The following is a 23,524-nucleotide window of genomic DNA, read 5'->3' as shown; positions in this document are numbered from 1 at the left end:
GGACATTACATATTTTGCGTTCTCTCCGTCCTGTAGAAGATCCATATGTGCAAATTTAAATGAACTAAACATTAAAATCTTGGATTCTAAATTCCTTTACATGCTAATGTAGCACTGGTTCAAGACCACACTTCATAAATAATGGCGAATAAAACAATCTACACATTCTTTCTGTGTAGAAATGCAGGTAAACATGGGTGAAGTTTGATTTTGTGTTTATAGTTGTCGTCATTACTTATGATTGAATTATTCTGTTTCGTTTCAGATCACAACACCGAGCTTCCCAGTGGTGGTGAAGATTGGACATGCCCACTCTGGAATGGGAAAGGTAATTTAATGACTTTATACACTATACATGCTACGCTGATCGTGTGAATGCATGAAAAGTTTGACCCGGAACAGTTGCGCCGCCTACTTTAACATTCAGTAACTAGTGTTTTGTTCTTTACTATTCCTCTACAGGTCAAAGTGGACAATATAAATGATTTCCAGGACATTGCAAGTGTGGTCGCCATCACCAAGACCTACTGCACCACAGAGCCATTTATAGACGCCAAGTACGACATCAGGGTCCAGAAGATCGGCATTGACTACAAAGCATACATGTAAGTGTGTTCGTGGTTGTTAGCTCGGTTCAGGGAACATTATTTTTGTCATTTATTGCATCATGTTCATTTCTGTACTCAACTGTATGCACATATAAAAGTATAAGTAGGCATAGGAACAGTAATGTGCAGACAACCTGCAGTTGAAGATCTCTTTTGATATTTATGCTTTTTATTGTGTGTAAATGTGCATTTGTTTTGTGTTAACCTGTAGCTCTCGCCTTTTAAAAAAAGACAATGTGGTGACCGGCCAGCTAATCAGCCTATGTTTGCTTCCTAATGTCGGTCACTGGCTTTTGACCTAAATTTCGTTCATGTTGGAGTTGAGCTGAAACATTGTCCAGTTCTGTCTCTGCAGATAATTTGAAAGCTAATTCATTCATTCATCGTCTACTGCTTTATTCTCCAATCCTAGCTGACATCGGGGCAAAAGGCGGCGTAGATCACCAGTCCATCGCAGAGCCACACAGAGACAAACAATTATTCCCTCTCACATTCACATCTACAGTCAATTTAGTCTCCAATTTAGACTGTGGGAGGAAACTGGAGAACCCAGAGAAAACCCCACGCACACACGAGGAGAACATGAAAGGCCCTTATTCCAACTGAGTTGTGAACCTTGTTCTTTTTTCTGCATAGGCTACAATGCTAAGCACTACGCCAACCGTGTGGCCTCATTTGAAAGTTGTCTCCAATAATTCAATGTGCAATTTCCTCTTGTTTCCTAGGCGAACATCAATCTCCGGTAATTGGAAGAGCAACACAGGATCTGCCATGTTGGAGCAAGTAGCCATGACTGACAAGTGAGCGATGATTCCTCGTTAGTGACGCTCCGGCTGCCCTGGTGTCACGTATTATTTTGTGATGTCACAGTTGCAGATTTGTTCACTCAAATTAGTAAAAACACAGAGGTTTTTTTTTTTTGTGGGCTGATGACACATTAAACAATTTGTAAACATAGAAAGGAAGGGGAATTCATTTCAGTGACTACAGGGTTGAAATCTAAAATATAATTTGTTTTCCATTCATTCATTTTCCGACCTGTCACAGGAGCTGTAATCATGGACATTAGCATCAATTACTGAGCTACCAATTATGTATCACAGCTTCTTTTAATGATACACGCTACACCTCTGCTTTCTCTGCTAGAACATGTCCACAGAACAGCTGCAACACATACTGTACATGCGAAAAATAAGCAAACAGCTCCTACAGGTTTAAGTGTCAAATACTGTTTGTTGTGTAGAAAAGTCCACTTATTCTTCAGCTTTTTCCAGTGAACAGTTTAGGAATGCTATTCGGGGCCCAGTGCAGTACTCTATCATCATGTTTCCCTTTCCCTGTGACAGGTATAAGCTGTGGGTCGATACCTGTTCAGAGATCTTTGGAGGGCTGGACATCTGTGCCATTAAAGCCATCTGCGGCAAGGACGGTAATGACTACATTACTGAGGTGAGAACAACTCACACTGTGTAAAAGAAAATGACCAAACACTGTGCATATGCCACGCTGTCTGATAATGTCTGCATTTACTGCTGACATCAACTCGAAGGAGTTCATTAGAGCACTTTCTTAAATGTATCTTGTGTAGCATCATTTGCACGGCTACTTTTCTTTATCTGGGAATAAACCGATTTAACTTAACTTGAACAGAGAGTACGAGTGTGGCTCTTCTTAATGGGCGTCATCATATTTGTTGTATATGAGTATTTGTCTGTGTCTACTCATTTTGAGCACACTGGATTCATGTTTATAGCCTCGAGTCTTGAATTCATGATGAAAGTGGATGTAAGGGGGGGAGGTAGGGGTGAGTAAGCCAGTAGAAGACTGCATCAATATATTATAACTACAAACAATGACACAGCAGGATTTAAATGCAGACGCTATGACACAGAGCTGAATCTGAGGAGACAGGTTATGGAGTGGACATGTAGCATCATTATCTAGGGTCATAACTTGGTTGCAGCGACAGTAACTAGTGGCATTTCTTTTGGCAGTGAATAAGCAGGTTAAAATAGGCAGGACGCTGTGGAGGCTCAGGCAAACAAAAAAAATGGAAAAACCCTGGTGACACTGCACACCTGATTAAATCAAACTTTAATTATCATACTCTATCTCACCTTATAATATTTTTGACCTCTAATAATGACAGCATCGCAAATGGATTTAGAGTCTAGATTTTATAACCAAACAAAATAAAACCTTGACTGTGTTGATTGCTCACTTCTTATTCCGCCTGGCTGCTACAATGATAAGGCATTTTGATAGTGAAATTAAAAAAGGGATTTCTGTCAGTGTGCGTGTAAGTGAATGTGTCGTTCTATTACATTAGCCCTGTGAGATGCAGCAAAATATCAAAGCACTTACATGATGATTGGTTCTTACACGGTATTACAGCATTAGAAATGACAATCTGTCTAAGTATATCATTATCTTACCATTTATAGTTTGACAACACTGAACTAAACCCCTCTTCTGTACGGAAAACCATTTCCATCCTTTAATATACGTCTGCTATGACACACTATGACAAACATATCAATCAAAACATCCAAATATCCTCATCTACTGCTTGTGCCCTCTTTGTCCAGGTTGTGGGTTCATCTATGCAGTTAATCGGCGATCACCAGGCCGAGGACCGCCAGCTCATCTCTGAGGTGGTGCTCACTAAAATGAACCAGGCACTGGTCGCCCGGTCGTCCTCGGCTTCCCGCTCGCCCGCTCGCTCTCCTCAGAGTGGGAAACCGACCACTGTGCAGCCTCAGCAGGTAAACGCTGAAAGCACGCTTGAGCGCGTTGCCAAACACAAACGCTTTTTTGTGTGTTTATACTGGGGTCACAACACAAATTAATGGTAATAATAGCTCATGAATCACACGCTTCAATTCACCATGGGAACACAATATGCGCTATTTCTCCAAGCTGTGTTGCTTATTAAAAATTGAAGCTATTGATGCCAAGGGAGAAAAGATTTTGTTGTAACCTTTCACTGCTGCTTCTCGCACAAATCGAGTTTACTCATGATTTCCTTTCTACCCCGTCTCTCTCTCTCTCTTTCTCTCTGTTTTTCTTTCTCCCTGTGTTTCCATCGTCTCTCTCTCCCAGAGTGCTGCCCTCAAAGAAGGAGTGGCAGATCCAAACAGGACCTCAGGCCAGCGCCCTCCGTCTCAAGGTTGTCTGAACCCTGCTCTCCATTGTAACACAAGTGCTGCTGTTGCAGCCACAAAGCATGTCTAGGAAACACTGAATCAGCCGTGGGCCAGTTCACTCTCAAAAGTCTGAACGTAAACCCTGGAATTTGAAACAGTAAATGCCTTTTGCATCAAACTGCCATTAATGAAAACATTCACTGGGATATTTTATTTTAAAGTTAGTGAGCATAATATGGTAGTTTGAGGTCCTATGTTGTTAGTAAACATAGTTTTATATAAGGGTTGCCAACTTCTTGATAAGAAAATAAGGAATATGTTGCACTTTACACAATTTCACTTTGACAATTTCACTGTTTAGCAATAGTATTTCTGTCTATGTAACTTTGTAATCAAGCAAAAGAGTTTAAAAATCGATATAATCATTTGCAATCTGCTTTTTTTTTGCCACCATTTTACCTTTACATCGCGCCGTGTCTCCGTTGCTACGATACACAGGACTCACAGTGAGTTGGACGACCACTTAAAAGTGCTGCCCACTTTCTATTGGATAATAATGAATGACAGACAGAAGCAGGATGTTATTTTCCCCCTCATACACATCGCGCAATCTTCATTAAGTCGCACTAATCGGTTATTTTTCTGTCATGGTTTTGCTCTAACTCGATTATCAATAATAAAGAACAATCCTTATTTTCTTACAGAACGGTTGGCAACCCTACTTTATATCCCAGACTGCCGTCATTGCTATTATAAACTTGATCCTTAAGCTGTCGTCTGAAGGAACACATTTTTGATATTTAGGGAAATGCTCTTCCTCATTTTCTTTTCAAGAGCGCAGATGAGAGGATTAGAGGATGAGAGGAGTGAAGTTATAGCGTCCGGTTACTGCCACCATAGCTATGATGAAACGGACGCTTAAACAGTCATCTGAAGGAAATTAGTTAGCGACGCATGCGGACATTTTTGAATGTAATCATTTTCTTGTCAGGAGTTAGATGAGAGGAAAGAAGCTAACAGCTAAAGCCTTTTTAACACTCAATCACCCAGTTATTAGTTAATCCAGACTCTCTGGAATTACCATTACAGATAAAATGTGACGTCATTTCGACTAGTCAAAGCGATAATTACAGATCATTTACATGCACTTCAGGTTCTACTCGTCGTTTTGATGAGTAAAAATGAAAGAATTGCAGATATATGTAACTGTAGTTTTCACTAGGAAGAATGACGTTGCAGTAGTGAATATCCTGTCTACCAATTAAATATTAAAACCGCTTGTCATGTGCGTCGTGTAAACACACCAGTGTCATTCCGATCAGTGTTCATACAGCTGTTCAGATCATGACTTTAAGTGTAGTGTAAAACATCCTGATGGTCAAAAGACGAGGAACACTGCTTGCTTGATGCATTTATTTGCACGTTATAATCACATTACTTCATTTTAACCTCCACGCAAACAGAGGAGTTGTAATTTCTAATCAGGATGCTTTAAATAATTACATTGAAGTAAATGCGCACATGTAAACATAGCCACCTACAAAAGGTGAGCACATTTTTTATCACTTTTGGACAGAGGTAGACTGTTGATTTTAGTATTGAACAGTTTCATTTCACCCCCCCATCTGACTTCTGGCAAGAAAATAAATAAGTCTAGTCCATTAAGAGGAAGGTAAAGCACTTTATCTGCAATCCTTAACTTTGTTGTTTGGAAAGAATGCAGAGTGTCGCTGTGATATCAGACACGATATTACACGAGGATTAGCGCTGCATTAGTCTGCGGACAGCGATAGAAAAAGGTGTCTGCTGTACTTTTTTAAGTATTTTTAAGTGACCTTGTTTCTCATCAACATTTGACTGAATCAAATATACACGACAGAGCAGCTTAAGCAGCGTGCTGACTTTAACTAGAGCCATAGCTTAATTCTGTGTTACCACGGTGATGTGTGCCCCCAGAGCTGATTGTTGTGAAAACTACATGTGAAAAAAACGACTAAAAGCGCTTGTTAAACAGTATTTAACACGGTGAACAAAGTAATTATTAGTGGAGTTTTTAGTGTGTGTGTGTGTGTGTGTGTGTTTGCATGTTTAGTAATCATGTTTTTTTTTAATTTTGCATGTGTGTGTAGAAAAACCTGTGGTGTTTTTGGTGTTTTTGCAGGTTGTCCCAGAAATGCCAGCTTTTTATGTATCGCGATGAACATGTGCCTACTATGTGAAGATGCCGAAAATCAGAAGTATTATCTTTGAAAGGAAATCCGGAAATCCGGCCTTTCATAGATAATAATTTAAAAATGAGCTTATGCATAAATGGATGGTCTTACGTTTATTCCATCTTAAACTTTCTCCTATTATTGTTGCTATTGTGGTAATTTGAGTTGTGGCCAGTTAAGCTGGGTTTCTGTGGGCAATGCTTGGCTGTCTTTTAAAAAAAAGAAATTCTATGTATCGTTGTGATGAAAATTGGTGAAAGTTTTTTTTACTTCCTTCTGTCATGAAACAAAGCCTCATTTGCAAGATCTGAATGCTCTGTGAATGACTTGGCTTGGCGTCGCCTTTGGTTTCAAGTCAACTGTTTATAATTCTGTGTCACAACTCCTGAGACAAAACAAAGTACGGTATCAAATACATAATTTCTTTATAAAAAAAAATCCCTTTCAACTGACGACCTGAAAGTTCTTTTAAGTGAAAATCTTTTTCTGTCTCACAAGATTGCTTATTTGCTTGGATCCAGAACAGCTAATGTAGTCAGTAGAGATTTATTACAAAGATTTGATCCAGTCGATTGGCTTCTTAAGTGCCTCCTCAGGTGAAACAGTTGTCTGAGTATTTGTCAAATAATGAAGCAAAACCTCGACTCCAATCAGATTAAAACAAGGATTTCTGTCCAAGCAAATATTTACTGTGTCACCCTTTACAAATTATGTTTGTACAAATGGTATTTTCTTTGATTTCTATGCATCGTGAGTTCCGACAAACGTTGAAAAAATAACGTAAGACTTGTGGCCATTTAGCTGCCTGAAGTTAATGACTCTCTAAGAATGTATGGGATGAATTTTCATGATGAGATCATCTATTGTCATTGTGATTTACAAATATCTACAATGAATCTACACTTTCTACACAGTCTTTATTATTAAGCCTTTTAAGAAGAGGCTTTAAAACATCATTTACACAATCAACTCTAATGTGCAACCTGCAGCCAGGAAAGGGAATTATTATCCTTTGGAAACTCATCCCTGCTAGTCATTTTCTACTCGGCATGTATAATCACTTGTTTGTTTTGTGCTGCATGATGAGTTGATTTGCCTGCCTGTGTTTTTAGTGTAATAGTATAATAGCAATGACAGTGTCTTTCAGTTGTATCATCTCTCATGTTGTTGTTTACCGTTGATTGTCATCTCCTCCTCTTTTCCTCTCGACACCTCCTCCACACTCCCTCTTAATGGTCACATAAGTCAGCGTGCACACAAGCAACTAACACTTGGGCTTTATTGAGGAGTAACTCACTGTTTATCTGCTGCCCCCTGCTGGCCACACTGCACCACAAACATTCAGAGCCTGCTTTGCTTCAGTCTTGTTCATGACAGATGAGTTGGTCGGGTTTTATGAATGTGAGAGGTCATTATTTCAGTGGGCATGTTTAGCCTAAGCTCATTATCATGTTCTGCTTTGGTCTTTGGTGATATGTCTGGTTTTCTAACTGCTTCACTAAAACAACAGGTGCTGCTGAATTTATTTAACACAATAACAATATTTGTTTTATTCCTCTTTTGTATTTTTGCTTTGTTATTTTTTTTTCTTGCCTCAGTGTGTTTGCACGGCGTTGTGATGATGTTCTAACCTCGTGTATCTCCGTCTCTCCGCTGCTCCAGTGAAATCAAAGAGCGTGGACCCGTCATCAGAGGCGGTTAAGAAAGTGTCTGAACCTGTACCAAAGCCCGATCAGGCCCAGAAACCTGGTCCAGGTCCAGCTCAGAAACCAGCTCAGACTCAGAAGCCAGGCCCGGTCCAAAAGTCTCAGTCAGTCACAAGACCTCCTGTGCCGAGGCCTCCCCCCATGACAAGAGCCCCATCTCTGGCAAAGTCCGCTCCAGATTCTTCCTCTACCCCATCTCCAGCCAAAACTTCACCATCATCCCCAGCTAAAGTAGCAGCGGCTGTGGCAGCTCCAGGCTCTCCCTCAACCAAATCAGCAGCAGCCGCAGCCTCCGCTCCAGCCCCAGTCGCTTCCTCCACCCAATCTCCTACAATAGAGCAGCCCAAGCCCCAGCCTCAAGGCTCCCCGTCACCAGCTCCTGGCAAACCCAAAGAGCTGCCCCCCAAACCCACACCACCTGCAAAGCCCATCCCACCTGTGCGCAGGAATTCAAAGCCTCACATCCAGCCAAAGCCACAAACCCCGCCTCCTCCCAAAGCTTCCCCCAAACCCCAGCCAGATCCCCAAGCAGCCACTCAGGCCTCAGACGCTGCCTCAGCCTCTTCCTCAGCACAAGTTCAGTCCCCAGTCAGAGCCAGCCAGTCCCCACCTCACGGCCAGTCTCCAGCTAAGGCTCAGCTCCAGGCCAAGAACCCCGAGTCTGACGCAGCTGAAGCAGCTGCCGCCCCCGCTGAGGTCCCTGCTGAGGCCCCTGCTGAGGCCCCCGCTGCTGTGGAAGAACAGCCAGCTTCAGGGCAAAAGACCCATCCTCTGCTGAAGTAAGAGCCATTTTATCAACACACTGTTGATAATGCAAAGGCGTGCAGTTCAGTGGGCCATAATTAAATGTTTACGATGCAGAACCAGAACATGATACATTACAGTTGTTCTGATAGTGAAGTTGGTAACTAATTGAAATGAAGTTTCTCAAGGACTGTTGCATAAATATTGCGTGTGTGACCTCTTACACATTTCCCTGTGTGTCTTTGCTCCTCACCAAGCTCCTCGGTCACTTTATTAATATTCATATACCGCTCTTTTCCCCCTACCCCTATACCTCCTTTATCTCCTCACTCCTTCCCCTCCATTGTACTTCCTCCTCCCTTTTTTTCATCTCCTCCCTCTTCCCAGTAAGTCCCAGTCCCTGACCAATGCCTTCAACGCTTTCAGCGACTCCTCTTTCTTCCGCGGGGTCTCGAGCTCTGCAGGCGACGGCCAAGACGAGGCAAAGGCAGAGACCATTCGCAATCTCCGAAAGTCCTTCGCCAGCCTTTTCTCTGACTAGATACAGCCCGAAGCCATAGTCAGGCCCTCTTTGATTAATCCTGGCCCCTGTATCGTCTTCGGCCAGCGACTCGATTGACATTAAATGTGAACCGGTCTGAGATTAAAAATGTGTGTGTTAACTGTACTGTATTCCCCCCTCCGTCCGAGTCCCTCTGCTCCTCCACCTTCGGCTCCTCTGTGTGAGTAACAGTGAGGCCGGCCGGGTGGGATGTTCAGCAATTGATCCTGTGCCAGAGCAAATGGACCGAAGGAGTTACGTCATTGAAATAGAATAGAAACAGATTGACTGGAGTATAAAAGAAATAAAAATCTTTATTTTTCCCAGAGCAAACCCTATAAAAAAACACACTAACAGTATATTATTCATGACTACAAATGGAATGTACATACAACATATATATATATATATATATAGATATATATATTATACAGTAAATGAATATCAACACATAAGCCAATGTTGAAAAATCGAGTTGCACTTTTCACATCTGTCAGTGGCATAACTCTTTCACTCAGTGGCTGGATTTATCCACATTTAAAAATAAAATAATATAATATAATCACATTATTTGATGGGTTTTCCCATCAGGTGAAAACGTTTGACTTCTCGTGTAAATCCAGCCATTGTGCCTCTGGTCCTTGGTTACTGCTCGTCACTGCTGCCCCCCCCCTCCTCCCCTTTATTTTGTCTCCAAAGTTAATTGTCGTCTGTGGGAGTTGGAAATAATGTGTGTGTGTGTGTGTGTGTGTGTGTGTACATCTGTGCTCAGTTGTTATGCATGGCTCCTCCAAGTGGTTCGGTGTGACTTTTGGAGCAGAAGGGAGCTCTATCAGTGTTTGAGTTTTACCCTCCGTTGCCTCTCTCTATCTCTCTCTCTCCCCCCCCCCCCCCCTCTCTCTCTCTCTCTCTAGATGTTGTAGCCTTATTGTGAGCTATTCACAGCTTCGCTTGTTAGTTGTGCAGACCTGAGTCCATTACAGCTTGAAATTCATTCATTTACAACAACAGTTTTGAAAATTGGTCAGCTCACTGAGGTAAGATCAATTTGTGCTCTCGTAGATTCTGGAGCGTTCGGGACTCTGGGGATGTCTCGTAACATTTTAGACCAGGGGGTGTCAAACTGAAATGACCTGGGGGTCAATGAGCTTCTAGTCTGGTCAAGAGGGGGCGGGGCTAGGAAAATCGAGCAGATTTGGCAATAGGATCTTAAAAATTATAACGTAATATGTCCTCGGTTAAGATATTCATGGAGATATTTCACAGAATTCCAAAGTAAAAGTGCTAGTTTTGACATGGAACGATGTATACTTCACAATAAAAGCATATCGATGACAGCAAAATAAATCTAAAAAATTAAGTAAATAATAATGCTGACAACTATAATCAGTCTTATTATGTATGTATGTATATATATATATATATATATACATGTATATGTAATTTAATGTTGAATGTAATACATTACATGTTAGTATTATAAAAATACAAGTAAGAGGAGATCAGGGGCCACGTTTTCTTTATAACATGAGATTAAGTTGTAATCGATTTGGGGGGGGGGGGGGGTGCTGCATGTGGCCCGTGGGCCGCCAGTTTGACACCTCTGTTTTAGACTGACTGAATAAATCAACCCTCGCAGGTAAATGAATGCGTTCCAATCAGTAGCTCAGCGTCTGTTGCTGTAACTGGTGATTTTCCTGTTTCACCTCTGTGTGTAGATTTATCAACAGTATTGTACTTTGTTGGTTATTCTCATGAAAAAGACACTCGAGACGAGTCGTCTGTCACGACTGTCGGACACTGTCGACGTGCTATAAATAATAGATATGATCATACATACAATACAGGACCTGTGTATCCGTTTGGTTCCTTAACACTTACTGTACATTCCCACGTAAGATTCCGTTCAGTGGCGACTCTCCAGGTTGTTGTTTACTGCACTTAGATGCCGGGTTTTAGATTTATATATGCTGTATTTTAAAAGTGTTGGGTTTTGGATTGCAGGATTACAGAATTCAGAGCAACCTGGAATAAATTGACCCGGTCATTCTTTGTTACGTTGCCACCTTTCAGTTTCATATGTGTCGAAAAAATTTAAATATATATATATAATATATATGAACGGTATACCAGCCTCTCCGCTTCATCATCGTTAAGTACTAATGTTGCAAGTAAACTATAACACATTGTATTTGTATGTATGAACGTGTCATCTCAGGAGTTTATTTTTTGTAATATATTGACTGATTTATTTTTTTCGAGGTTCCATATTTATGGTAGAGTATATTCTTTGTTTTGTATTGTGTTTTTAATCGTAATGCAATACTGCTTTGCATGATCTGGTGACTGATGATGATGGTGTTCTTTTTTCTGTACAGATTAAAGTGAATAAAGATGTGGTTCCATCGTGTCCCCTTTTATTCACTGCGTGTCAACACTGCTGACGCCCGCGCTTCAGCGGTTTTCATTAAAGCTTCACATCAATTTCCCCGCGGCGAGTAGTTGCACTTGTCACTCTGTGATTACGGTTGTTACAAAGTCTTCTGCTGTGTCATCGTCGAGTTTGTGAAAATAACCATGAAGGCTTTTAGCAATTTTCCACGGCGTGTTTGACAAGTCTTACAACGTTCTGAAAACCTTAGATGATCAGAGCTTTTCATTTATCATCCATCATTTCAGTTCTGCATTTGGAGAATCATTCTCTCTTTTTATTTGAAAGACAATTAGACGTTATGGCTCAATTTGAGTGACATCTGGACATGACCTTTGACCCAAATCACATGGACAAAATTACATTTGTTATGTTAAATAATGTGAATTATGTATTGATTTGAGTTTGCTCATATTTTGAATAATCAAAACTCAAAATGCTTGTTGTGTCTCGTGTCATATTCAGAAACAAATGAGGTAGAGTAGTGTGTAAAAATCTTAAGCCACCATTAGATTTCCTGCTGTGGCTTTATTAGGCTCTTACCTTGAAAGCTATTTGAGAGGATAATTCACTTCACTACTGGACTTCTGTGATTCTCTATAACTTTGACAGCATATCCCTCATGTTCTGGCCTCTTTACACTGGCTCCCTGTCTTATTTTAGGATTATTTGAAGAGCTTATTGGTTGTTTTTAACCGGACAGAGCTCTGTTGTCAGCTGATCCGCTGCTCTTACATGTGCCTAAAAAAAAAAAAAAAGGAGGAGATACAGACTTTTGTGCTGCAGCTCTTGAGAAAAAACTTCATAAGACGTATGTCTTCTTAGCACTAGTTAGGCAAGACACCTTGGCTGACCTTCATCTTCATTTTAATCTTAATTGGTCCTTCTTAATCATCCTCTGCTAATTGTTTTTCTCCATTTCTCACATATACACCTGCTGCCATGTCGCTTTTTGTCCCTCATCTCTCCTCTGTCCCTCTATTTTAGATCGCTTGTTTCATTGTTTCATTGTTTTTGTGCAATGACCTTAATTTGTTGGTTTGTGTTCTCTCTTCCTCTTATTCTTGCTTACTTATTTAATGGTTTTATTGTCCTAAACTTGTGCCATTCTTATGGACTTATGTGTTCTCTCTCCTCTGTCTCTGCCCTGTGACACCCCCCTTTTGTCGCCTCCACCTCTCCTCTGTCCCCCCATTTTTTAATTTTTTTATTTTTCACATTGTTGTTTTGTTTTGCAGGCTGTTTTGGTTCACTTATGTAATATTGTTCTATTGTTTTGTCCTTTCTATTTGCTGTGTCATACCGGCCATGGTGTGTTCATCATCTCTCCCTGTTGTTCCCTGTTTCTCAAAATGCCTAAATTCACAACATTTAACGGATATAAAAACCATAATCTTGCATCAACAAAGCCAACAACACAGCCAATGGGGTGACACAAGACTTTTGCACTCAGCACTGTAGTTGTGCTAAACCAGCAGATGGCGCTATATACTTGTGGGAATAGAAAAATACACAGTACATCTCTGATCCATTGAGATGTTTATATACATATATAGATAATTTGTAATAAGTGTCTGTTGGAGAATATCTGAAACAAGTCAGAGTTATAAATTATCTTAGTCAAAAACCACATGCCTTAATATCAGTGTTATTGCTGTTATAAATTATTAATAGACGATGTTAAAAGGTCGTGCCCTTTTGGTCATTGTTGTACATTTCCTGATGTATGTCAACACATGATCAATAACACAATCATCTGATATCCATGTCTATTTTATGTTAAAATGACATTAAATATTTCACTCTTTCATTCTTTAAACAGTTGGAGGGTCAAATCAGGGACTTCTTCAACTGATACTACATTATTTTCATAGCTTTTTAGCGTTCTGTCGGAACAGATAATGTGAAGCATAAACACTCTGCTCTGCTCTTACTCCGTTTCAACAGCCAGTCAGTGGAGATCTGTGGGAACGTCTCCACCAACGCGGCTCATAGGGACACGGACGTGGGCGGTGAATGCACCAAAGCAAGTCTATAAGCCAGTCGCTGTTTATCTTGGTGCTCATCCCAACCTGCTGAAGCCAGGCCGAGGTCAGGGGAGGAATGGTTGTAGGAAGAGTGGGAAATTACACCCGATAAATGTCATTACATCCAGTTTAATTCATGAATCACTTGAGGATGAAGGGGGGAAGTCAAGTCACCTTGGCCTATTTCCTGGTGCTGAGCAGTGTTGCTAATGCCTTGATTTCAAGGGTTTCATTTTCATCAGCTACGCTCGCTCCGCCGGGCCTGAAACATGACCCATCAGGTCCATGTATTTTCATTATTGTGTCACGACAGACAGTGTAGGAGGGTTTGGTAAAAAAAAAAAGTGAACATTTTCAGATAGCAGAGCTGCAGTCTGCTGGGATTCATGTGTGTAAACAGCTCAATATTATTACTTTGTTTTGTTTGTGACAGCAAAACCCTCAAGGGCGTCATTTCTTTATTTTTTTCAAGTTCAGCATGAGGAAATTGTGCGTGGAGAGGATGACTATACATCTGAGAGACAGCGAGGGAACGTGAGGATTCAGTGTGTAGGTCTGTAAATAAGCAGACTCCCAGCTCCCCATATAGTCCCGAGTCAAGATCGGGTCAAAGTCAGCTGAAATCACTGCGGCTGGAAATCCATTTACATGATGCTGCGTTTAAAACAACATTCTGTGTGGTAACCTTTGGCATGATCTGTCAGGTTTTTATGTCTTTTGTGTTTTTTACTGGTTGAAAATATGCACAAAACTTTCTCTGAATCATCTCTTTTTCTGTCTTTAGCCAGTGTTTCTTTCAACAAGTTAAGAGATTTTGATTCAAGTTTGGGGGACAATAATAGAGTCTTTATCCAACTACCATCCAGTGTTAGTGAGGAGCACAAATAAAAAAAAATATAAGTATTCATATTTCTTCTTTTATTTTAGTGGACAATTTACAAATATTTGGATATTAAGCATCACATAGTATCAAGAAAAGCTGCTTCTATCCAACATAACTGAGGCTGATTGTACTCAATTCCATTGTAAGTCGCTTTGGATAACATGTAATGTAATGTAATGTAATGTAATGAGACATTTATTACAATCAAACACAGGATGTGGTTCAGGATCTTCATGACATAATGTCAGAAAGTCCATTCCTTTGCTGTGGGACGACCAACTCTTAAAACATATTATAATATTATAATATTCTTATATTGAGAATCATTGTTGCGCCACAGATGAGATGCAATTGTGGGGGTAAAAGTGGCAGAGCAAGTGCCAGCCAATATGTCAAATATTTCACACCCAAACGGACAAACTAAGCAACACTCCCAGATCACGTGCAGCTGGTTTTTTGTTTTTTTTACACTTTCCACATCTATTGTGATTTCAAGATAAGTGGGAAGGAAAGAATGTGAAGAGTTTCCACACACACACAAAACATCAGGGGTAAAATACATGGGCGGGACTATAGATTTCTGTGTCTGGTTAGAAATTGTGAGGTTCATATTAGTTAACATATATATATATATATATATATATATATATATATATATATATATCTATGAAGATATATATATTCATCGACGTCTTTGGAAAAAGTGGAATTCTAACATGGCAAAAATCACAGGCTTGACGACAGGTGAAAGATTGTCTGCAAGAATCCGAGACACATCTGCTGGAGCTCGCACTCAGTCACCTTTACCTGTTTAACTGACTGTGGGCTATAATGTTTTTAAATTATAACCAAAATGAACCCTTCCCACTATAGGGTTAGGAATCAGTATCGGTCATTATCAGTATCAGTATCAGTATCGGTCTGATATAGGTCAAAATTACTGTATTGGATATTAGACAGATAAAATGTAAAATCTGATACAATCCTAAAATCCTGGTATATATATATTTGTATATATATATATATATATATATATGAAAGCATTTTAGCTCATGTTTGGGCTGTTGGAGAATAATCTCTTTGAAATGACTCGGCACAAATGTGCTTCATAGTTGTAAATTGCCGTGGGAATAATAGACAACTCCTTCCTTATATGGACATCCTGGGGGTGTGTGTTTTTAGGTCACATATTCAGGCTTTAAAAATTTTTTGTCTTCTTATGTGTTGTTGAGTCAAAGTTATGATGCATTTTTAGTCGTGATATAAAGTAGCAATAATTGTGTATAAGTCACAAAATACACTGTTTTTCTTTTATTTTTGTTCATAAAAACGAGCCAAGTGAACTTTAATCTGTGATGTGTTTCCAAATTTCACAAATTAAATCCAATTTAAAAATGATTTAGTACTTTTTGTTGAGGTGGGTTTATATAAAAACTGAAAAAAAGGTTTATAAACAGCTGTACACGTATTATAAATAAATTCCGCAATACAGCTTTAATAGGCTGCATGAGCTCGCGCCAGCGGACCCGAATCAGTTTCTGGCGGGCAATCACTTTCCGGCACAACACCTGTCCACAGTTCTTCTTCTGGTCCAGTCCGCAGTACAAATCTGTCAACCAGGCATTCTGTTTATAAGTCGACGTTTAGACGCGTTTAATGACAATTACTGAACACTGACTTCAAAGAAAACCGCGACATGAAAACAGCGTGCGAAGTTAAATCAGAGCTGCGGAGGTAATTTGATGCCTCCGCGTGTGTCCTCACGATCCAGGCTCTGAGCGCGAAGAGGCGGGAGGAGGAGGAGGAGAGAGGTGCAACGGCAGCTACTGCTACAACTACAGCGGCGGCTACGGCAGCAGCGGTGGCTACACGACCGCAAACCTCCACTGCAAACACACGGCCGGACCAGTGAGTGAATGAGTGAGTGTGTGGAGGAAGCGACGACACGACCCGCGCGTCCTCAACTGACTCACAAAAACCAGTTCACCGGACCTTCAAACTTCAGAGGGGAGAGTGTCCTCTGCGCGTGACACACACAGGTCAGTCACCTACCGTATACGCGTGTGTGTGTGTGTGTGTGTATAGCCTCTGACCTCTGACATGTCAGGACCAGAGTCCCAAAATCTGGTCCCAGTGAGGCACAACTACTACTACTACTACTACTACTACATCTCTGAGCCTCTGGTTAAGGCCGGAGATGGGATGAGGGAGTTAGACATGAAGTGGTTATGTTAGAGATGAGGTTTTTATGGTTTGGCTGATCAGATAATTGGTGTGTGTGTGTGTGTGTGAGTAACTCCTACATCATCATGGAAACCATAAACATCATTGGTGGCATTAATGGTGGCATTAATGCTAAATAAAGACACTCTTCAAATACATAAATATATTAAAAACAGATCCTCTACTACTACTTTTAACAACAATAATAATGATGATAAAAGTCATATATATATATATACACACATATATATATATATATATATATATATATATATTTTTACATGTATATGTATTTATAATAGTAGTAGTAGTAGTAGTAAACCTCCTCAGTGATGGTGAGACATGGAGGTGGACACTTCTCTCAGTGTGACAGGGTTGGTGGTGGTGATGGAGGGGGAGGAGAGGTGGGGCAGCCACAGCACTGTCAAGTGCACTCAGTCAAATGTTGGTCCTCAGTGTGTCTGCGGGGCCAGAGCGTAAGTGTCAGCTTGACATGCAAACACCAGGCAGAGATTTTAGCCGTCAGAGTGGTCTCAACTTCCCAGGTGAGTACGAGACACCGGGGGCTTCAAGAGCAACTCTCTTTTGTATGAATAAACACGATGAAAAACAAGTTATTTATCTGTTTACATAGATTTATTTTATTTTTTTGAACTTCTTTACTGTCTTTGTTCTGTGCGATATCCAGATAGTGTGCAACTCTCAGGCTCAGCTACTTGTGTGCTTTGTAAACTGACAGGGAAATGTTGCTTAGTGACTCAGCAGTATTAGGACACGAGCACATGGGCCAACACTGGTTAATCAGTGATGTTCGCGTGTGGCTGCTGAATTTCCTAATCTTGATTTATTGTGTGGCTTATGAAAGGAGAACTTAATAGTGTGTTTTACAAGACTCAGACTCAGTCATTTCCAACAGTGAGTCTAGTCCTTAATCCTCTTTGTGGTCAATTTTAAATGTGTTGCTTTGTATATAAATAATCTGGTTAAATCAGAGCAATCGGAGTAAACACAGAAAGATGTGGCATTCTATACATATAATTAGTTTGCTTGTGATTTTTGGTTTGTAGTGAACGACTTTCCAGACGCCTATTAATTTCCAAACATTTCAATCTTTTATTTTAAGTCATGTTTAAAACTTGACTTGACATATACAGAATATAACTTATCACGACAATTCATGTTGTTGTTGTGATGCCGCTGAAAGCTCAGACAGCACGGCATTAACACACTTACAGTATCTGATCATCTGAAGTTATTTTAAACCATCAGTACATCAGTTATATCAAGTGAATGTTGTTGGTGCATAATGTTGACATATTTTAGTTTTTAGGAGTTGCGCTGTAGTCTCTTTACTACTTAACCATCACTTTAAAAATGGGATGGCAGAAAAATCACAATTTTGGTTTTGGTTGGTAATACAACAATGATTTGTGTTTACTATCAAAAACTAGTTTGGGATTATTACAAGGTTTTAGAGAATCCTCAGAGGTTAGATTATGAATGTGATAATGTGATTTTAAAGTTGCAGAATTCATGATACATTTGTGGGAGATCATTTCCTTTCCTTGTTACATTGCAATCATTTCTTTGATGATTTGCTGGCGTTATGCTTTGTCGGTCTATTTTTTGTGGCACGTGTTTGAATGTTGTATTTTAACAGTCGTGTCTCACACCAGTGGATTGAGATCGACCTGATTATCATCTCAGAAAACATTCAATCAATCACAAGAAAACACATCTCTGTTAAAGTCGTCTTGTCATTCGCTGTCTTCTTGTCATTTCTGCTTATCGATGCCAGACCAATCAGTGAATTATTGCTTATTAAGTTACATAATTTCCCAAAGAGGTGTGCATGTGTGTGTTTTGTGTGTGAAAGACAGAGACGGAGTGGGACTTTGCTCTGTTGTTATAAATGATAAATGAAAGGAGTGTCGCAAGATAGCGTGCAGTGTTTATGTTGTCCCTCACACAGCCTGAAAGTCATGTTTTAACTCTCTGTCTACAGCATATTTCCACACAAAGCTCTATTTGAGTTGGTGTGAAGACGTAGTTCCAGTTTTTAAAGAAGTAGCGCAGGAGGACTCGTCTCGAGTGTTGAATATCCGTCTGAGCAGCTATTTGTCATTGCTTTAAAGGGTATTATTTATATATACATATGTGTATATGTATATATATATACACAAGCTAAACAAGCTAGCTATAAGCTAAACAAACATCACTGCACAAAAGAATGAATGATATTCTACTGATGTTTCACTGTCTGTATGAATAAAGTGAGTGGCATGTGTCAGTTCAACCCACAGATAGTTCCTGTACACTGTCGACATCCTGGTTTGTTTTAAGTTTTTCATTATGTTGATTTAAAAAGCCCACCTATGGTTTTTGGTTTTATCAGATGTCATTGATGTAGTTTGACCTCAAGGTTATCTGCTTTTTTATAAATTAGCTGTAATTATTAACCTCAAGGCCAATCTGTTCTTAAGTTACTGTCTAACGTAGAATAGTATTTTGGCGACCACACACACACACACACACACAAGAGAAAAGTCTCAGTCACATTCTGTTTGAACATGACTTTCAATGTGTGTCTGCTTTTTTTTTAATTGCATAACCTTACAAAGTATTATTCTCAGAGCAGGATATTGTAATTTAAATGTTATTATTTTTGCAGTGCTGTAGATTTAGAGCTAATCCAAACAGTTGGAAAGTCTGTAACCTGGAGAGAAAGTTGAACATCCATCCATCCATCCATACATCATTTACTTTGCGTGTCTTTTAGGGGGCTGTGTGAGGAGCAGCACAAAGACAATTCGATATATATATATATATATATATATATATATATATATACAATATAATTGTATTCTGGGACAAACATGGTTAAATCAGACAGATTTAAACGTGTTTTACAATATATATATATATATACATATATATATATGTATATATATATATATACAATATAGTATGCCTACTGCCAACAGGAAACCTGACGTAACATTTCACCAAATCTCCTGCAGTGTGCAGTGGTTACTTTTACAGCTCTTCACATTTTCCTGGTCTCGACAATGACGAGACGTCGTGAAGATGAAACACTTCAGTCATAACACTTCACATCCAAGAAGTGACTCACATTCTGCTTGGTCTTCTTCTTTGTTTGGTATTTGACAGCAGTTAACTCAAGTTCAGTGTCACATCAAAGGAGGTTTTTACTTCTCACCTCTGTGGATGAAGGACAGAGAGGAACAGAGACTATGTGACCTCTTTGGAGGTTCTGGCAGAACAAGAACCAGAGATAGTGGATCAGGAAGCGGTACCACACAGTAGTCTAAATAAGTAAAAAAAATAACCAGACAAGATTGGTATGGTTTTATAAGTGATGGTTTTGCCATCCGTGTCAGTGATGGAGTAATTCTGTGCTCACCACTGTAAATAAGATCTTTTATAGGAATCTTCATTTTTTTTCTTGCCACCATTTACACAACATCCAGGTCAATTCCTCTAATCTGGAAATATTAAGAAGAGGTCATATGAGAGAAGTTATTAGTAAAATAAATGAAAGTAGAAAAGTGAAATTAATGCTATCAGATGTTGAAATGTATAGGAAATTAGGTATAATTTATTTTGGTTTTACTACATGTGCTGGTATTCACTCTGGTATAATCTTTATCTAATCTGGCTATTTTTTTACCCCGTCATATTAATATGCATCAAAATCACTGGATCGGATATCAGACAGATAAAAATGTAAAATCTAATACAATCCAAAACGCTTCACATGCTTCCCAATGCACAGACAAAAAACTGCAAAAAACAGCAAAAAAACCATTTTAGCAGAGTCATGTTTGGGCTGTTCTTCTTTTTGGGAGAACACACGTTGTTACACAGTTGGAGGATTATGTCTTTGAAATGACTTGGCACAAATTACTGTTAATGTTAACAGTGTCATACGTTCATAAATGGTCTAAAATTACTTCATCAGACTAATATATAACAAAAAAAGTGGTATCATCCCATCCCTACATATTAATAATGTCACCTTACACTGTCACTGTACTAGTTACATACAGTAACTAGTACAACAAACAACAAAGGCAGAATGTAGAAAATAGGGGCTGAATTGGAATAGGCAAGATTAATTGTAAGATCCACACTATTTCCGCTCCTCTTCTTCTTTTACCGGTACATCATCCAAAATGATTTCACAAATAATCTATTGAGATAATTTGAAATAACGTCACCAGTGCCCTCTAACATGGATATTATTCATCAGACAGTAGCAACGTCCAGAAACCTTTGTCCCTATTTTCTCTTTTAGAAAGACGTGGGAGCAAGCAGCAGCTCCTCGGGTCAAAACCTTTCTTTCTGATGGAAACACAAGTCTGACTCACACGTGTGCACATGCTTCACGGGCATGTGGGATTGCTTGTGACGTCATAGTTGAGGTCTTGTAGGAGATGATCAGACGATGGCACAATATGTGTCATCCACCCACTCAATTTAAAATTGGCACATACTGATAATGCCAAATGGTTAGGTTTATAAAACAGGAACAGAGACTGTGAACCTTTTCCATTTTTAATGCTTTCACTTTGGTTATTTAAGAAGGGGTTTACTGTAAAATTACTCAGATTTATTGAAAATAAGAATTGAGCTGGGTGGTATCCTAAGATTTTAAATTATACCTATATCAAATGTGGTGTAGAATTACACTTGGGTGGAACAATTTGAGTTAAACAGCTATTTAAATTTTTACTTCAAGCTGCAGTTAAATATTCACTTATAGATTTAAAACAAATATTACCTACCACACTCAACTATTGTCAACAGATTTTAGAGGCTTTTTTCAGCTTCTTAAATGTGAATATTTCCTGGTTTCTTCGCTTAATCAATTTCTGAGTTGCAGCCCTAAAGATGAGAAAAACTAACTTGATACTTTTCTCAACTAATTAATGTGTCTTAAAATGTTGATTTGCATTTTCTAAACTTTAAAATGTTCAGTTCACTGTCACAGAGGATGAAAACAAAACATATTCACATTTAAGCTAAAATCGCGGAGTTGGTTAATACTTAAACCTCTAGTGCGGAACCTTTATCGCCCCCCTGAGTAATTACCAAAACACTGCAGTCTCTATTACCGTGTCCTCTCCAGTTATTTGTTACAGCCCAAACAATGTAAAGTTAAACCACTTAATTGGAGCCTTTGGAATATTCGTATGTCCTTTTCAAACTGCAATCTTGATTTAATTGTTCAGCCCTGGTCCACACTATTGCAGTTACCTGCAGAAAACCTGTATGCTTGCTTTTCACCATTTCTCTTATTCTCAATATTCATTGTACTTATTGAACGCAAGCAAAACAAGGCAATCAGAGATGGCATACTTCAACCTATTCACACAACAAGCCTCTGGCGGCCTCTGTTGGTCATAGTGGCATGTGCAAGTGTGGAAGCACAGACAGACAGACAGACACACACACACACACACACACACACACACACACACACACACACACACACACACACACACACACACACACACACACAAAGCCACCAAAAACAATACTTCACTTCCACTCTGTGGGATGAAGTGACAACTACAGAGTAGAAAATCTGCATCCTGTTTACACCGGCACACACATTCACGTTCAGTGTACGTGACTGGTCATGTGATGCACTTTTTGCTGCTGCATGCAGATTCATGCTGATCTCGTGACAGATCAGCTTGGTGCAAAACAAAAAAGTTTTGCACCATATCTTTAAAACAAAAAATGTACAATTGAGCTGAACAATTAATCGAAATTTGATCAAAATTGCAGTGTGGCATACTGCAATATTCAAATCCCAGGAGGCGCAGTATTACTTTTAATTCTTTTAATTTAATTAAATACTGTCCTGACCTATTACACATCATATTCTACAGACTTTGGAAAACATCTTTGTTTCTCACGGCACAAATATCACACATGTAAAAACTACCATTCCCTCTCTTGACGCAAATCATATCGCAAAATGATCACAATTAGATATTTATGTAAAATCAGGATCAGGGTGTGTTAATCACGAATGGGACAACAATCAATTCCTTTATGTATTTAATACTACAGGTGAACTAGTTACTCGGCCATATCACGTTTGTCAGGCCTGCTGTAGCTGTGTTATTGTTGCTAAGCTGACTGGACAGTCACTGGAGTTACAGTTGTTTATTGTAAAACTCTTGACACTTATTTTGCCAGTTTCGGACAATTCAGTATCCGTTTCTCATGCGCCTGCACACCTCTTATGGCACACACGCTGTGCTTCCAGTATGTTCTGTGAATGAGATGTACGTCATGTGCTGTTTTGTTATTGTCCAGCAAAACTAAACTGGAGCTCGATGGCAGCACACTCCCTCTTTTCCGCTCCACTTTGAGGAACAGGGCATGAACCTTCCCACCTTCCTCCCTACTACCTATTGTGAAGTCCTCTTCCCCTCACCGCCCCCTCCCCATCTCCTTTCTCCCCAACTCTTGTGCACCAGGGCATGGTGAGCTGTGTGTATGTGAATGACAGTTTGTGCAAGTGACAGAGATAAATTGATTTTGACTTTGTTCTCGTCATAAATGGAAGGAGTGTCCCCAACTGTGCTTTGTTTATGCTGCGCACGTGTTCTCATACTTACATATTTTCTGTGTGTGTGTGTGTTCTTGTATGGGTGTCTTTGTTTGGACATGGGTTAGGGTATTCAGGACATTTTCTCATGTTCTCTGAAAGGTGAAAGGGCATTTTGAGGGTTAAACTTTTAGTTTCAAGGTTAGAATTTGGTTTAGGTTTGGGTAAGGGTTAGGTTTAGGTTAAGGCATTTGACTAAGGTTAAGTTAAGGGGCTCAGGAATACATTATGTCTACGAGTGTCCTCACAATGAATGCTGTTTATGAGTATGGTTTTGAAAGCACTGGTCCATCCCTTTATCCAGCAAGTAATCTTTTGGGGCTCATCAACTCATGACTATTTAGAGGACTTGG

General features: G+C 39.6%; 2 protein-coding genes across 2 annotated transcripts in view; both read left to right on the top strand.

The window, feature by feature from the left end:
• The window catches only part of syn2b (synapsin IIb), a 57,547-nt gene extending 47,246 nt beyond the window's left edge, over positions 1–10,301 (top strand). The window contains exons 6-13 of the mRNA XM_058631265.1: positions 266–328; positions 463–605; positions 1,334–1,408; positions 1,955–2,057; positions 3,197–3,373; positions 3,711–3,777; positions 7,630–8,452; positions 8,805–10,301. Of these exons, the coding sequence (XP_058487248.1) occupies positions 266–328; positions 463–605; positions 1,334–1,408; positions 1,955–2,057; positions 3,197–3,373; positions 3,711–3,777; positions 7,630–8,452; positions 8,805–8,958 (1,605 nt within the window). The 3' untranslated portion in view covers positions 8,959–10,301. The remainder of the gene's footprint in view (positions 1–265; positions 329–462; positions 606–1,333; positions 1,409–1,954; positions 2,058–3,196; positions 3,374–3,710; positions 3,778–7,629; positions 8,453–8,804) is intronic.
• Positions 10,302–16,960: 6,659 nt separating this feature from the next.
• pparg (peroxisome proliferator-activated receptor gamma) overlaps positions 16,961–23,524 on the top strand; it is a 32,113-nt gene continuing 25,549 nt past the window's right edge. Inside the window, exon 1 of the mRNA XM_058632168.1 lies at positions 16,961–17,067. Within this exon, the coding sequence (XP_058488151.1) occupies positions 16,965–17,067 (103 nt within the window). The 5' untranslated portion in view covers positions 16,961–16,964. The remainder of the gene's footprint in view (positions 17,068–23,524) is intronic.

Source organism: Solea solea, chromosome 6 (genome assembly GCF_958295425.1).
Source record: "Solea solea chromosome 6, fSolSol10.1, whole genome shotgun sequence".
NCBI classification, from domain to species: domain Eukaryota; kingdom Metazoa; phylum Chordata; class Actinopteri; order Pleuronectiformes; family Soleidae; genus Solea; species Solea solea.
This window is presented reverse-complemented; position numbering and strand designations above follow the sequence as displayed.